The following is a 14401-nucleotide window of genomic DNA, read 5'->3' on the forward strand; positions in this document are numbered from 1 at the left end:
GGGGGAGTCTAAGGTGGAGTTTGGTTGAGAAGTTTCTTGAGTAAAAGAGAAGAGATGATGAAATTAATCAAATTCCAGTTAAGAGCTCGAGAATGAATGAAGCAATTGGTTGACTGGCACAGAACAGATAAGTAGCAGATTGTTGATCTAGAATATATAAAAAAACAAACAGGTGTTAAGAAAAAACGAAAATGCAAAAAGAAAGAGACATCAAAATATGGTTTACTAAAAATTATCAACTAACAAAAAAAATGGGAATATAAACCCATGCTTCAAAATATACAGTGATATGAATCACGATTAGTCTCCAACTCAAGTCGTCTTAACTTAAATCCAAGGCATTTGGCTATATCCCCTAAGCAAGGTTTATGAACATGTCCTACAACACATTTGATGCTAAACACTTCATACGCCATCACCTTTCTCAAAATACAAACCTACTCTATTTTAAATAATAGTCTAGAAAAAAAAAAATCAATTATCTGGATCAGACAAATTGGAGGGGCTGTCAAGTTCGGCCATGCTAGCAGAAGCAAAAGACTCGGTTGAATCCGTAGAAGATAGGGATGAAACAGTATCAGAATCAGAGACAACTTCATCATGAACAATGATATGATCTTCATCAGTGTCTGATGCCTCCGATCCTGATGCCCCAAGCAGGAACTTGTGTATTGCTGACTTTGCAGTTTCCACAAACCATTCATCCTCGGGAAGTGCACTAATAATTTATCATGAAAAATGATCGGTGTTAAAATTCAAGAACACAATACAGATGAGGACAAGGAATGGTAGGTAAAGGAAAAAATGAAGAGTACCTTTGAGGGTTTATCCCCCTAGCAGAGAAGGTCCGGATGGCACGAGCAGTGATAGCTGATGCTATCTGATGGATGTGGCGAGATGGATACCCCGCATAGCGTGCAATTTCAACAGTAAAGTGCATATCAAGAATTAACTGTCACAAAAACATAGTTATGGGTGAGGAGTGCAGAGAAGAAACCCTATTTACAAGAGTGTTAGCAAACTAAAATGAAAGAGAATAATACTAAAAACAATTTATCTACTGGGACGAGGGAAATAGTTGCATGATGCTTTGTATCTTCACCTGTAGTTGATGCATACTATTGAGATGCAATCTGTGACTCCCATCATAACCATCACAACTTTTGTCGGACAAACAAAAAATAAAACAAATATGCTATCTATTTGCGAGGAAATGTGAATTTAACAACGAATTCTAAAAAATGATGCATCAAGACTGTGCTTCATAAAGCTTAAGACCTAATGCCTCACTTTCATCTTGATTGTTCAATGTCCACAAATGCATTTTTAGCAGCAAGAAAAATTTAAAACTCAGGTTGCATTTAGAATTTTGGATGATAGAATATGGGCACAGAAGTATTTATAAATGTTAAAAAATGTTAAGTTGTGAACTAGGCATCTCTGATAAAATGCTATTTTCTATTGCATATGTCTGTCAACTTGGCATAGCCTTTGTTTTGAGATTAACTTCTTTGTATCTTTAATCTTGTGTAAGAACTCCTATACACACACATGAATGAGCTGAGGGTTAGTTCAATCTAAGTTTTTTTTTCTCATTTTTCATTTTCAAATTAGTGTCAAAGCAGATTCATCGTGTTTAGTATACCATTGTCCAGTGAAAATACTGTCACCTCCCGGTGAAATTACTGTCTCTCACCACCACTATTTTCTGCTGACAAACACTTGGTCTTTCTCATCTCAACAAGCGACAGCCAACCCAGGGTGCACCCTTGCCTGCAGCCACCATCTTTCTCTTCAGCAAACATCAGATCTGGCATGATTCACCAAGAGACAGCAAACCCAGCTAACCATGAAGATTGAAACATTGTCATGCACAGCTTCTTTGCATGCTTCAACTAGGCGAGTGACAGCCACACGCTGCCCTCTGCTCACCAGTGCAGCATTGTGAGGCTTGTATAGTGTTTGCCAGCCTTCCTTGTCCTTTTTGTTTTCCACCACTAGTCTTCTCAATCCATAAGGAGCAGCTCTTGCACTTTTCAATTTCTCCTTTTTCTTCCAGCCACTAGTAGTTGCTGTTTAGCCTTCTAACATCTTCAAATGTCTTCAGGAACTACCACCTCTTTGTCTAGGATTCCTTCAATTACTTCAGAAGAACTTAATGGTAACCTGGTCTACATTTGTTGAGCTTTGGTTTCTAGTCAAGGTTTTCATTATCACTTGGAAAAAGATGGTAGTAAGATACCATCAGAAAACGCAGAACAACGGAAGATGGATTTTCAGCTTTGTCTTTGTTGTGACAATCTGTGGAACATAATATATTGGGAACTCTGCATTCAAAATTTACAACTCTTTTTGGAAAAAGGCTATTTTTACAAATTATATTCATTACCTTTATGACTGTGCCCATAAATTGGCATCTCTTAAACAAAATCACATGACTTGCTTTATTGTTGAGGCCAGTTGGAAGTCCCCACTTCTCAACAAGGCCCAATTAGCAGTGGAAGAGTTGAAGATGTTCTCGGAGGTTGATTCATTGGAAGGAATTAAGAAGTTGGATGAGTTCTACAAGGTGTCCTCAGTGAAGATGTTCTCGGAGGTTGAAGGAATTAAGAAGTTGGATGAGTTCTACAAGGTGTCCTCAGTGATAGCATACGTCCTCAATTCTACAAGTTGGACCACCTCATTTTTTGTTACATTTATTGATGAATAATCTCACTGTACTTGGGTTTATTTACCGGAAGATCAATCTAAACTGTTGTCAATCTTTGTGTATCTGCTTAATGGAATTAATGTTCAGTTTGGCCAAATTATCAAGGAATATTTTCTTTTTCTATTATTTTAAGCTGAAATGGCATTTAACATCAGTTCACATATCCTCCTACATCCCAGCAAAAATGTCAAAATAGAAAGAAAAAATAAACATTGAGTTGAAACTACTTGAACCTTATTGCTTGTGTTAATGTCCCAATTCATCATTAGGGTGATACTATTCTTATTGCATGCTCCTCAAAAACTGAATGTCATCTTTCTTCCTTGAAAATCACATTCCCAATACTTTCTAATTTCTAGATGACCCTTTAATTCAACTCTCTACTCGTGTATTTGATTGTGTAGTTTTGTCCATGATATGTCCCCAAGGTTGGACAAGCTACGTGCATGAGCTATCAAAATGTGTTTGCTTGGAATATTCTTGTTTCCAAAAGGGGCATCAATGTTATTGTCCAGAAACTAAAAACTACAAAATGTTTTGAGTGTAACCTGTTTTTAACAAACTCCTTTCTTCCCTTCTTCCCTTGTTGATGCTAGTTCTATCCTACAAATCTTACCTGACCCAATTAGTTGAATCCAGCTCATGACACTCCAAATCAAAACACTCCTCGAAGCTCCTCACCTCCTCCATGTTCACCAGAATTGCTCATTCACCACCACAAAACCCAATAGATTGATTTAGTGTTCCATGGCCAGTCCTCTTCTATAAGCCCTTCACCACCATCTATGAGTACAATGGCATACGATGATGAAGATCCCAACTAACCCATCACTCTTCAAAAAGGTACTTGCTCTACCCTTAATCCTAATCCTATTCACAATTTTTTTCTATGCTATCATTGACTATCTCCTTCCTTTTTATCTTGACTCCTTTGTGTCCTCTACTATTATCCCTAAAATTGCACAAGAAGAACTTGACCATACTAGAAATTACTCTAATTTCTCCAAGGAAATATATCTTAAATATACTAAAAGAAACAAGTATATTTATAGTAAACCTATGGATAGTCCTATTGATACAAAACAAAATTAATAGTACAAGGTGAATCTTTCTCAAAGCTAGAAGATACAAAAGGTTAGTTGGGAAACTTATTTATCACACTATTCCTGTTGGGTTTTAACGTATAAGAGACAAAAGAATGAAAGTGAAACTGATATATTTTATTGAGCATATGCAGTAAATATTTATACTACATAATTTGTAACCAACTTTGAGAAATATATGCTAAACTAATTAATTAAATAATACATAAAATCCTCCTAAGAAATAGGATAGGAATATATTTTTATTTAATAGCTTTGACTCTTTCAACCACATGTTGTTTGAGTCACAAAATTCCAATAGTCACATGTTTGACTCAAAGTCAGCATACTCTAAGTTTTTTCAAAATCGAGAGTTTACGTAAACTCGTGGAAGTTTCGTAAACTCAGATAGTAAACTCGAATCGTAAACTCGTAAGAGTTTACTTTATGTAAAAATATTTTAAAATATCTATAAATAATAGAATAATTTAATATTATAATTTATAAATAATGCTTTTATATTTTTATAGTATTATTATAATTATTAGTTTATCATATTATATATATTTAAATATTTTTCTGTAATATTATTATTATTTTGTCATAATTTTAATTGAATATAATTGACACGTCAGTTAAAAAAACAAGTTGTTGAAGTTAATATTGGCCCAAAAGTTTGGTATACTAAAAGGAGGCCCAATGATCAGAATAATAATGAACAGTTAGTTTTACTTTAATATTAAATATTTTAATATTAAATATCTACATGCTAAAATAAAAAACATAAACTCTAAAAGATTGAAACGCAGTATAAGGGATTAAAACCCTAACGAGTTGTAACATTAAAATAGAAAAGCTTCACTCCACACACAGAGCGGCGAGATAGGAGCAATATCGTTGAGCACGACAGCAAGCACGAACCAGGCAAACGGAACGTGACCACGAACCAAGTGAACGACGAGTAGGAACCATGTGAACGGTGAACGGCGAACACGAAGCCGAGCTAACAAGGTGCGACCACGGCAGCGAAACGTGACGGTGCCCTAAACCCATAACGATTTCCTCTTTCTTCGTTTCTTCTTATTTCATACTCGCAAAATTGCTACAAAATCACGATTCTAACCATTCCCACCGAGTTTAGAACCGATTTCACCGAGTTTGTTTGAAAACCGAGTTTGCTTCCGAGTTAACTCGGAAGCCAGAACTAAGAATGCAAACTCGTCCGAGTTAACGAGTTAACTCACGAGTTTGACAACCTTGCTTGAGAGTATCATCTAAAGTTCCTCCACTTTTGGAAGTCTCAATCACTTCTGATTTCTTTATCTTTTCAAGAACTGCGTCTAACTCTGAGTTGTCAATGTCTTTCACCTTTTCAGTATTGCCTTGTTGCTCCGCATTTTCAGCTTTTGTTTCGGGAAGAGTTGTCTTAGGATGTTTTTCTTCCTCTAATTTTTCTGGTTTAATTTGACTTTCACCAACTTTAACATCCACTAGCTTTACTTTCTTGCCATTCAAAGATAGGGTTCTTTTAGGTCTTCCAACATTTGTATGTACTAACTGCAGCTTGTTTGTTGCTCTCCAAGATTTGTCTTTTGGAAAAGGTAACCTTGTTTGTTTTTCATAATGCAAAGCTGCGCATACAAGTGATTTCTCTTCCAATCTATGCAGTCCTTGTACCTGCATATTATCTTCAACCTTGTGCACAACAAATTGTTCTTCATCAATCAAATTCAAAGCAAAGCTCTTGCCTTTCATTTGAACTCTGAATAATTCTTTTATTTTTTGAATCTTTAATCATGCAGGTTTTATCTTCAAATAGAACTTTATAGCCTTTCTCTAGAAGTTGGCCAACACTCAACAAGTTTTGATCAATTTCAGGAACATATAGAACATCAGTAATTAATTTCAAACCTTTGCAACCTTTGATCGCGATGGTTCCTTTGCCCTTCACTGCTATTTTTGCTCTGTTTCCCATTCTGACATTTTGTTGCAGATTGCATCAAGATCTTTGAATAATTCTTGATCATAAGTCATGTGGTTCGTGCAACCACTATCAATTAGCCAACTTTTTGTTGATCTTGCAATAGCAAAGCAAGAAACAACAAAAAGTTCTTTTTCTTCACCCTCTTCAACAACAGCTTGTACATTCTCTTGTTTTTTTAATGACTAGCATATTTTCTCCACATGCCCTAATTGTCCACATTTATCGCATTTCACATCTGGCCTCCACCAACACTTCATATGTGGATGATTATTTTTCTTACAAAAAGGATATGATGGCAAAACATTAGAGGATTTGTTATCATTTTTGTGGTTGAAACTTCCTGACCTTTTTTTTCAGCAATTTAGTTGCCAAAGCCCCTTCAATATGAACTTCTTCTCTCATGAGTCTTCTTTGTTCTGGAGTCTGAAGTGTAGTCAAAAGTTCTGCCAAGGTAATAGTAGAAAGATCTTTTGAGTTCTCCAACGAAGTCAATGTGGCTTCATATCTTTCTGGAATTGTTACAAGTATTTTTTGAACAATTCGAGAATCAGGAATCTCAATGCCTAGAAGACGTATTTTCTTTACAATGTCGAGAAGCTTGTCCGCATAATCTTTGATTGTCTCTGAATCTTTCATCCTTTGCATCTCAAGTTCTCGAACCAGATTCAAAGCTTGCATTCCTTTGTCTCTCTCACTGCCTTCATACTCTTCCTTCAAAAACTTCCAAATTTCATGTGTCGTTTTCAACGTCATTATTCTGTTGAAAATGACTGAAGATACAGCTGTGAACAAAATTGATTTGGCTTTGGACCTTCGAAGCTTGCTTTCTTTGTGATTTTTCATTTGAGCAATCGTGGGATTATCTGGCAAGGGAGCCACTTCGTAGTCTTGTTCTACCTCTTCTCATACATCGTTAGCATCTAGATATGCTTCCATTTTGACAGCCCACATTTGATTTGACCATCAAATATAGGTATAGAAACAGTAGTAAACGATGTTTGAGATTCCATTGTATGTGTAGTGGCTATTTTGTGGTTGTAGGTGTTTATGGGTTATATCACAGATCCCGTAAGATCTTTTATGCTCTTGATACCAATTGTTGGGTTTTAACGTATAAGAGACAAAAGAATGAAAGGGAAATTGATATATTTTATTGAGCATAAGCAATAAATATTTATACTACATAATTTGTAACCAACTTTGAGAAATATATGCTAAACTAATTAATTAAATAATGCATAAAATCCTCCTAAGAAATAGGATAGGAATATATTTTTATTTAACAGCTTTGACTCTTTCAACCACATGTTTGAGTCACAAAATTTCAATAATTACTGACTTATCCTTTGTAATTGGAGTGATTAGTCAACTCATTTAGGCTCCTCATCTTGATCATTGGAATACTGTCATTTGCATTCTTGGATACAAGAAAAAGGCTCCAAGACAAGAATTGTTATATGAAGATAACGGGAATGTTCAAATACTTGGTTATTGTGATATTGATTGAGCAAGATCTTCTATACACAAGCATTGCACTACTAGACATTGTGTTTTCATGAGAGGCAATATTACTTCTTGGAAAGGCAAGAAAAAAATGTGGTTGTGTGATCTAGTGTTGAAGTTGAGTAGAGTAATAACATCACTCACTTGTGAAATTTTTTGGATAAAATTCCTCCAAAAGATGGAATTTTGTAAAATTCATGTTCAAGATCTATGGCCATTTTGTTCAAGAAAAGTTGTTGTCCAAGAAATTTATACATAATTTGTCAGCTCGAATTATCAACTTGCAAATATTATGACTAATTCCTTGAGAGGAAATCAATTTCAATTTGTATGTTCCAAAGTTGGTACATGCAATACAATCCAATTTCACGGAGAGTGTTAGAGTTGTGATAATAGGCTACCTTGTAAAAATAGGTTAACACATATGGCCATTTTGTTCAAGAGAAGTTGTTGTCCAAGAAATTTATACACAATCTGTCAGCTCGAATTATCAAATTGCAAATATTATGACTAATTCCTTTAGAGGAACTCAATTTCAATTTGTATGTTCCAAACTTGGAATCCAATTTCAGGGAGAGTGTTAGAGTTGTGATAATAGGCTACCTTGTAAAAATAGGTTAACTTGTCTACACATATTTGATAAAAATTTGCTTGCTATTGTATTTGTCTTTCATCTAGGAACAACCTTTGTTTTCATATTAACTTCTTTGTATCTCTAATCTTCTAAATAAGAACTTCTATATATACACAAACACACATGCATGAGCTGAGGGATAGAAGAATTTCTTAAAGGCTTTTTTTTTCTCATTTTCTATTATCGAGTATAATATATAAACAAGTACCTGCTGCAAACCAAGTGGCTGTAGAGGAGCTGAAATATCCTCTAACACGCCCCAAAACTCCTGCTCATCCGACAACCACATCACAACAGTCTCTGTTAACCTAGCAAGCAAAATTTTATGTATCTTGTCTTTCCCAATTAATACATCCCCAGCCACAATTGCTAATTGCTGCAGCTTTGCAAATAATGCCTGCAAAGAGAGCCATACTTGTCAGCACTATAACAAAACACCAGAACTCAATAGATACGTATAAATAAATATATATACACAGACCAACAGATGCCCAGCCACACACCTCAGTAAAATGGCATAATGCAAGGAATTAGTGAACAAATAACTGCCACAGCTTCATTGAGGAAATCAATTTCTAATAATGATTGAACAAACATGCAATCAATAGCTAACATTGCAAAAAATAAACATGAAAACGCAAAGGAATGATCAAACAAAGAAATTAATGGCAAAAACATGGGTAACAGAAAAGGCAGAAAAATAAGAATAATGACCTGAAATGGAAGCGAAGGAAGCGGTTCAGAATCCCAGAAATTATCCTCTCTGTTATCACCCAAGTAAATATGTGCATTCAACCGAGTTTTCCCCTCTCTCGAGTAGATGAAAGTCAAAATATATTGCCGACAGAAGTGATCCCGAAGTTTGTCAAAAGAATGTTGAAGATGCTTCCTCCACTCCTTCAATTCTACACTAGCATTTGTATTGAAGGTTAGATTCTCTGTTGATCCACTATTTGTTTCTTTGCCTTCACTTTGCAGCATCCACCTTGATAACACAGCATTTGGTAACAGTTCATCCAATATCGTAAATGCTATTCCCAATATTGCAAGTTGTTCAGAGTCAGTCTCAGCTCTGAAAAGCACGGCCTCTTTTAGTTCTGGAAGATTGTCATCATCAGAAGGACCGGGTAATGCTCTAATAAGAGCATCCATGTATTTATCAAACAGTTGTGAGATTCTATTAAGTACATTTCCCCCAAAGTGCAACCTAGCCAATGGCGTTAACTGTTCCAATATCTCCTGAAATTTGTTCCAAAAGTACACTATTTATGTTATTGAAAAACAAAGCAAAATTCCTAGCAAGGTTGCTCATTTGCAATCATGTGAAGACAATCTCTTAAACATGCATAATGAGATATAAACAAAACGAATGAAGAATCAAACAAGGGTGGAGCAATAACACTATGACCATCAACACTGATTATCAATTTCAGGAGGATACCACACTATCCACACTACTCATTATTGAACCTTTCAAATACACAAAGTCTCTCCTAAGGTCAAGCTTCTTGTTAGGACATAAGATTGTGGTTATCAATAGGACGTTTACAATGATCAAGGTAAAACTTCATTCTGATGCGCTAATTTTGCAGATTTTTAGACTATTTGATTGGAGCAGAACACTATTCCAGAGTTTTTGGCATATAATTACTCTCAACCACTGTTATGTTATGAGATCTCCTATATGGCTTCCTTTAGAGGCTTTTATCATTGCTTCATTAAAAGAACTTATCGAAGATGTAGAGGAATTTGAGTTTTTGACAGCTTTTGCATTCAAACTTTTCTTTTATCTTCTGTTGTCCACATGTCCCACCTGTTACTGGCACTAAGCCACTAACCCCTTCCTTTTATAATAATATTTCTTTAATTAACAAAATGGAAACTTATCAAGAGAATTCTAGGTAAAAAAATTTGTAGCTTAGGGAAAATGTGGCTGAAGAAATATTACTTTTAAATAACTCTACAAAACATAGTCAACCAAAAGTTGAATATGTTGGAGATCACACATCTACCAGTGATATGGCCAATGTAGTGAACACAATTGGGGATAATCTTCACCTCACAGGCCAAATTTGTCGGGCTGAATTATCCCCAAACTAAAGTCTATTCTAACAATTACTTTTGGAAATACCAGCACACCTATTATCTGGTCATTATTGAACCACCTACAAATACCAATCTTGCAAAGTTCATGCTTGAAACATCCAATCCTAAAGGTAATGATGGAGGGGTGAGGGGAATTGGTCACCTCATAAGCTGGTTTTATAGAGTTGGTCCAAACCCAACTTCTAAGAATATTGTTGTTACTAACACAAACACTTTTGCCACGAATTACTTCTCCCCCAAGGAACATTTACTAAAGGCCTAAAACCTGAAATTTGTCATGAGGACCTTAATCAATAGTTTCTTATCAAACAGACAAATCTATTGCATATTTTTCATTTTATTTTACTGAGATGATGGTCAGCAGCATGTTTCATATATCCAGAGCATAAATGTTTTAATAACAGCTAAGAATAAAATGCAAAAGGAAAGGAAGAAAAATTAAAGCAAATGCTTTTCATATAAACAAATTCTTATCTAGCCAAAAACATGATCCCATCATACAAGAATGTGTAGGACATATCATATGACAAAGCTACTTACTTCGACTATGTGCATAAATCGCATTCCACTCTCAACAAGCATACTACTAGATGAAGTGGCAATTGAAGAAAGTGAAGATACAAACAGTGGTGACAATGAGCAACATTCAGCAGATTCAGCAATGTCAAGAACTACTCTTCTAGCACGTCTAAAATTTGATTCTAAAACTTCTTCAACAGAAGGACGGAGAAGCACCAGCAGTAATTTAGACATTTTCAATCCTTGTGACTCCAAAATTGAGCAATAGTTCAGACTAGCCTGAGTGCAAATGCATGCAGCACGTAAGGCAGAGACAGTCTCAGATAAGGGAGCATTCTCTTTCACAACTCGAACAAAATATTCAATTTCCCACTCTGCCCACTGAACAATTCTGTTGGTGTAAACAGGATTATCTCCAAAAATCAAAGCAGATTGCTTTATTGTCAGTGATATTACAGAAAACACAATCTTAGATAACGTGGAAGGAAATGTTTCAGGACAGAGAGAACTTGAGGGAAGAAAAGCCTCAATTCTCTTCTGGAGGTGAGACTTATAAAATTTCAGCATTGTTTGATGTGCACGAGGACCTTTTCCAAGTTTTATTAAACCATTTAAGGCTTTCTTCAGCTCAGGGAAACTAATAGACGGCTGTTCAGCAATTCCAACTAACAGTTGTTCAAGCATTGCTTTTCTTTCTGACAAAGCAGACTTATATGAGGAAACATCATCTGAAGAGTTATTTCCTGAGCCTTTCAACTCACCAGAATTTTTTTCTTCAGCTTCTAATGCTTCCAATGCTTCTTCAAACTTGTGCTCAGCCACAAGTACATCTATGTTTTCCAAGAATAATATTTTCTGGTCATTACGCTCATTTGGTAATGGCTCAAGTAATTCAGGCAGTTCATGTTCCTGTTGAATTACAGTAACATCATTGCTCGACTGATTCCACTCTTCCAATTCACTGCACACACCTGTCATCAAATCCTGAACAAGAATACCTTGTGCTGAGATATGCTTTTGCAGCTCAATCAATTCATGCTTGACTTCCACGGCCTCTTCAGATATTCTACAATATTAAGAGCACACATCACATTGTATATGCATATGATATAGTTGAGGAAAGCAATTGAAATAGTTAAAAAAGTCTGTTGTTTTAGTACCCATGTTTCATACTTGTTAGAAACATTAAACTAGGAACCATTGATAGGCTTTCCACTAACAGCCTAAGCTTGGGAAGCTTTGTCTTTCAACCACAGTTAAGTGTTCAACATTTTTTACCTGTATTCCCCCAATTAAATCAAATTTCAGCACAAAGTGCTAGTGCTTTGTTCACATTTAATGTTCAAGCGCAAAATAATTGTGTATCAGGGCGTGTTGGACCTACTAAAAGTATAACCAACTTACAGGGCAAAATTTAAACAGCTTGAGCTTTTTCCCATCACAAATAAATAAATGAAACAATACCAGCTTGTTCCTCATCTTCCACTACTGCTTCCATACCATAGAATCCTCTAACAACAAGCTATGATTTGCAACAGGAATGGTGCACCAAACTGGTTATTTTGTTCATTCAATAGGATATTGACAAGTGTCACCATATCTAGAGAATAATACAGTAAAGAAAAAGAAAAATAAACCAGACTGCCACCCATAATTATCAATTATCGCTCAAGAAAATGAACTCTTTTAGGACCATACGGTATAGGGATGGAAATGGAGATTAGAAATTCATGAGTCAACTTTCAATACAACTTCACTAAAGCACCTATGAATTTTTTACTCCCATCTTATTCCTATTGAGATGTCAACCATTTTTCCCGTTTATCTAAAGCTGCAGATCTAATTAACAAGTTTCCCCATTCTTACTATTCCAATTTGAAAATTAGCAGACGAATTCTTGAAAAGAAATTAGCAATCAAGGAAATAAGATCACTAGCTACCGTTTCCACAGCAGAATCAACAAGCAAATATACCTCAAAACATTTCATATTCATTGAAGAAATGAAAAGGAAAAACACATTGGTTAGCACATAAAGTTCATGGATAATGACCAACACAATACCTCATTTAGTTAAAATTGCCCACGTGTATGTGTGCTGCTACTTAAACTTTTAACAGAAAATATAGACAAAATGTACAAAAATATATAAAAAGTTCTTGAAATTCATTGCTGGGTAACTTCAAGCTATTGGTGTTACAAAAATACATTAATGCCAGCTGCGTAGTGACATAGGTTACCTCAAAAAAGCCAAGAACTTGGAGTGCATATTGCCGCACAAGTTCTCCACAGCATCCTTCAAATCTAGAAGCTCGCAGCAAAGCTTCCTGATCCCCTGAAAAATAGACAAAATGGGTTCACCTCAATCCAAAAAAAAAAAAAAAGAAAGAAACACGCACACGCGCAGAACATAAATGCAAGTGAACAAGTAGAAAGTTAGAGTATGCATTGTTTGTTGATTCTGAAATGAAGAGAAAGCGAACCTTTTCGGTGTGGGACTGGTATAGAGAGTCAACCTTTGATTGGGGGATGATGCTCTCGATGGAAGGGAAGTCATCTTCTTCCTCGCTACTCTCCATCTTTCTGTCTCACACAGACACAGTTCCCCCTTTTGCTCGATCTTCACCTAAGACAAGGGGCGTTCGTACAACAAAAATTATGGAAATTGAAAAGTGATGCTGTCTCTTTGAATAGAAAATTTTAGTATTTTTTATTTTATTTTACGTTCAGAATATGTTTTTAATCTTAAATTTAAGACAAGTTTGTTTTAACAAGTTTGTTTTTTATATATAATTTAAATTTAATTTTCTTTATCATTATTTGATTTGTAAATTGTTAGCATCTCAAAAAGTAAATTAACTAATTAATTTAAGCATTTTAATCTTTATGAAATGATCTTTTTTTTACTTCAATTTCAATAAACCTACTTTTTTTACCAGTAGTAAATTTCGGTTTTGGTTATTGAAACATTTTTCTTATTTTAATCCTTTTAAAATCTCGTATCACTTTCTTTCTTTTTAGAGTTAATTTAAATTCTAAAAATATTTAAAACAATTTTAAAAATTTGTTTAGGGATACAAAGTTTTTTTTGAAAAAATTAGTTAATTTGTGGAAAGACGTTATTTACTAAATTATAAATTAATTTAACATCCCAGAAAATTTTGATAAAAATACTTCAAAGTGATATATTTTAGGGTTAAATATGTTTTTGGTCCCTTAACTTTTAATAAAAATTGAAATTAGTCCATTTTTTAAACTTTAGAGTAATTTAGTCCCTTATCTTTAAAACTGCATGAATTTAGTCCCTTTAACATAATTTTGTTAAGTTTATTTGAGGTTTCAAATGCATTTCACAATTAATATTGAAGAAAAATTGTGTTAAACAAACAACTCAAATGTTATCATGAAATACGTTTGAAATGTCAAATAAATTTAGTAAAATTTGGTTAAAAGGACTAAATCCACAAATTTCTAAAGTTAAGGGACTAAATTAGACCAAAGTTTCGAAGAGGGACTAATTCCAATTTTCCCTGAAAATTAAGAGACTAAAAACATATTTAATCCTATGTTAAATGATAATAAAGACTCGCTAGTGTAGGCTTGTACATTTAATTCAAAAAGAAAATGGATAGACGTGTGTAATGTAACACCCCTGGTTTGGATGTCACGAAAAAGAGGCAAATTTTTAAAATTTCCTCGAGTCAAAAATAAATTGAAAATTTTATTACCAAAAGACTTAATACAACTTTAAATATTTTGTGACTAAATACTACACGAAAAGTAATACTTTGAACCAATTCTTTAATCCTTTGCATAAATTAAATAAAACTTTAAGAAATCTCTCTCCTAATTGCAAATCCCCTCT

The 14401-nt window shown here is 34.5% G+C and overlaps 1 protein-coding gene across 1 annotated transcript; it reads right to left on the reverse strand.

Moving 5' to 3' along the window:
• Nucleotides 1–206: 206 nt before the first annotated feature.
• On the reverse strand, nt 207–13208 carry LOC106769007 (exocyst complex component EXO84C). The gene is made up of 7 exons (XM_014654442.2): nt 13020–13208; nt 12777–12871; nt 10560–11604; nt 8628–9152; nt 8122–8310; nt 816–952; nt 207–718 (listed from the first exon to the last, which is right to left on the reverse strand). Exons 1-7 carry the CDS (start codon nt 13113–13115, stop codon nt 475–477), a joined length of 2331 nt encoding a protein of 776 aa, XP_014509928.1. The 5' UTR covers nt 13116–13208; the 3' UTR covers nt 207–474.
• Between the last annotated feature and the right edge of the window lie 1193 nt (nt 13209–14401).

This window comes from Vigna radiata, chromosome 7 (assembly GCF_000741045.1).
Source record: "Vigna radiata var. radiata cultivar VC1973A chromosome 7, Vradiata_ver6, whole genome shotgun sequence".
Classification (NCBI taxonomy): domain Eukaryota; kingdom Viridiplantae; phylum Streptophyta; class Magnoliopsida; order Fabales; family Fabaceae; genus Vigna; species Vigna radiata.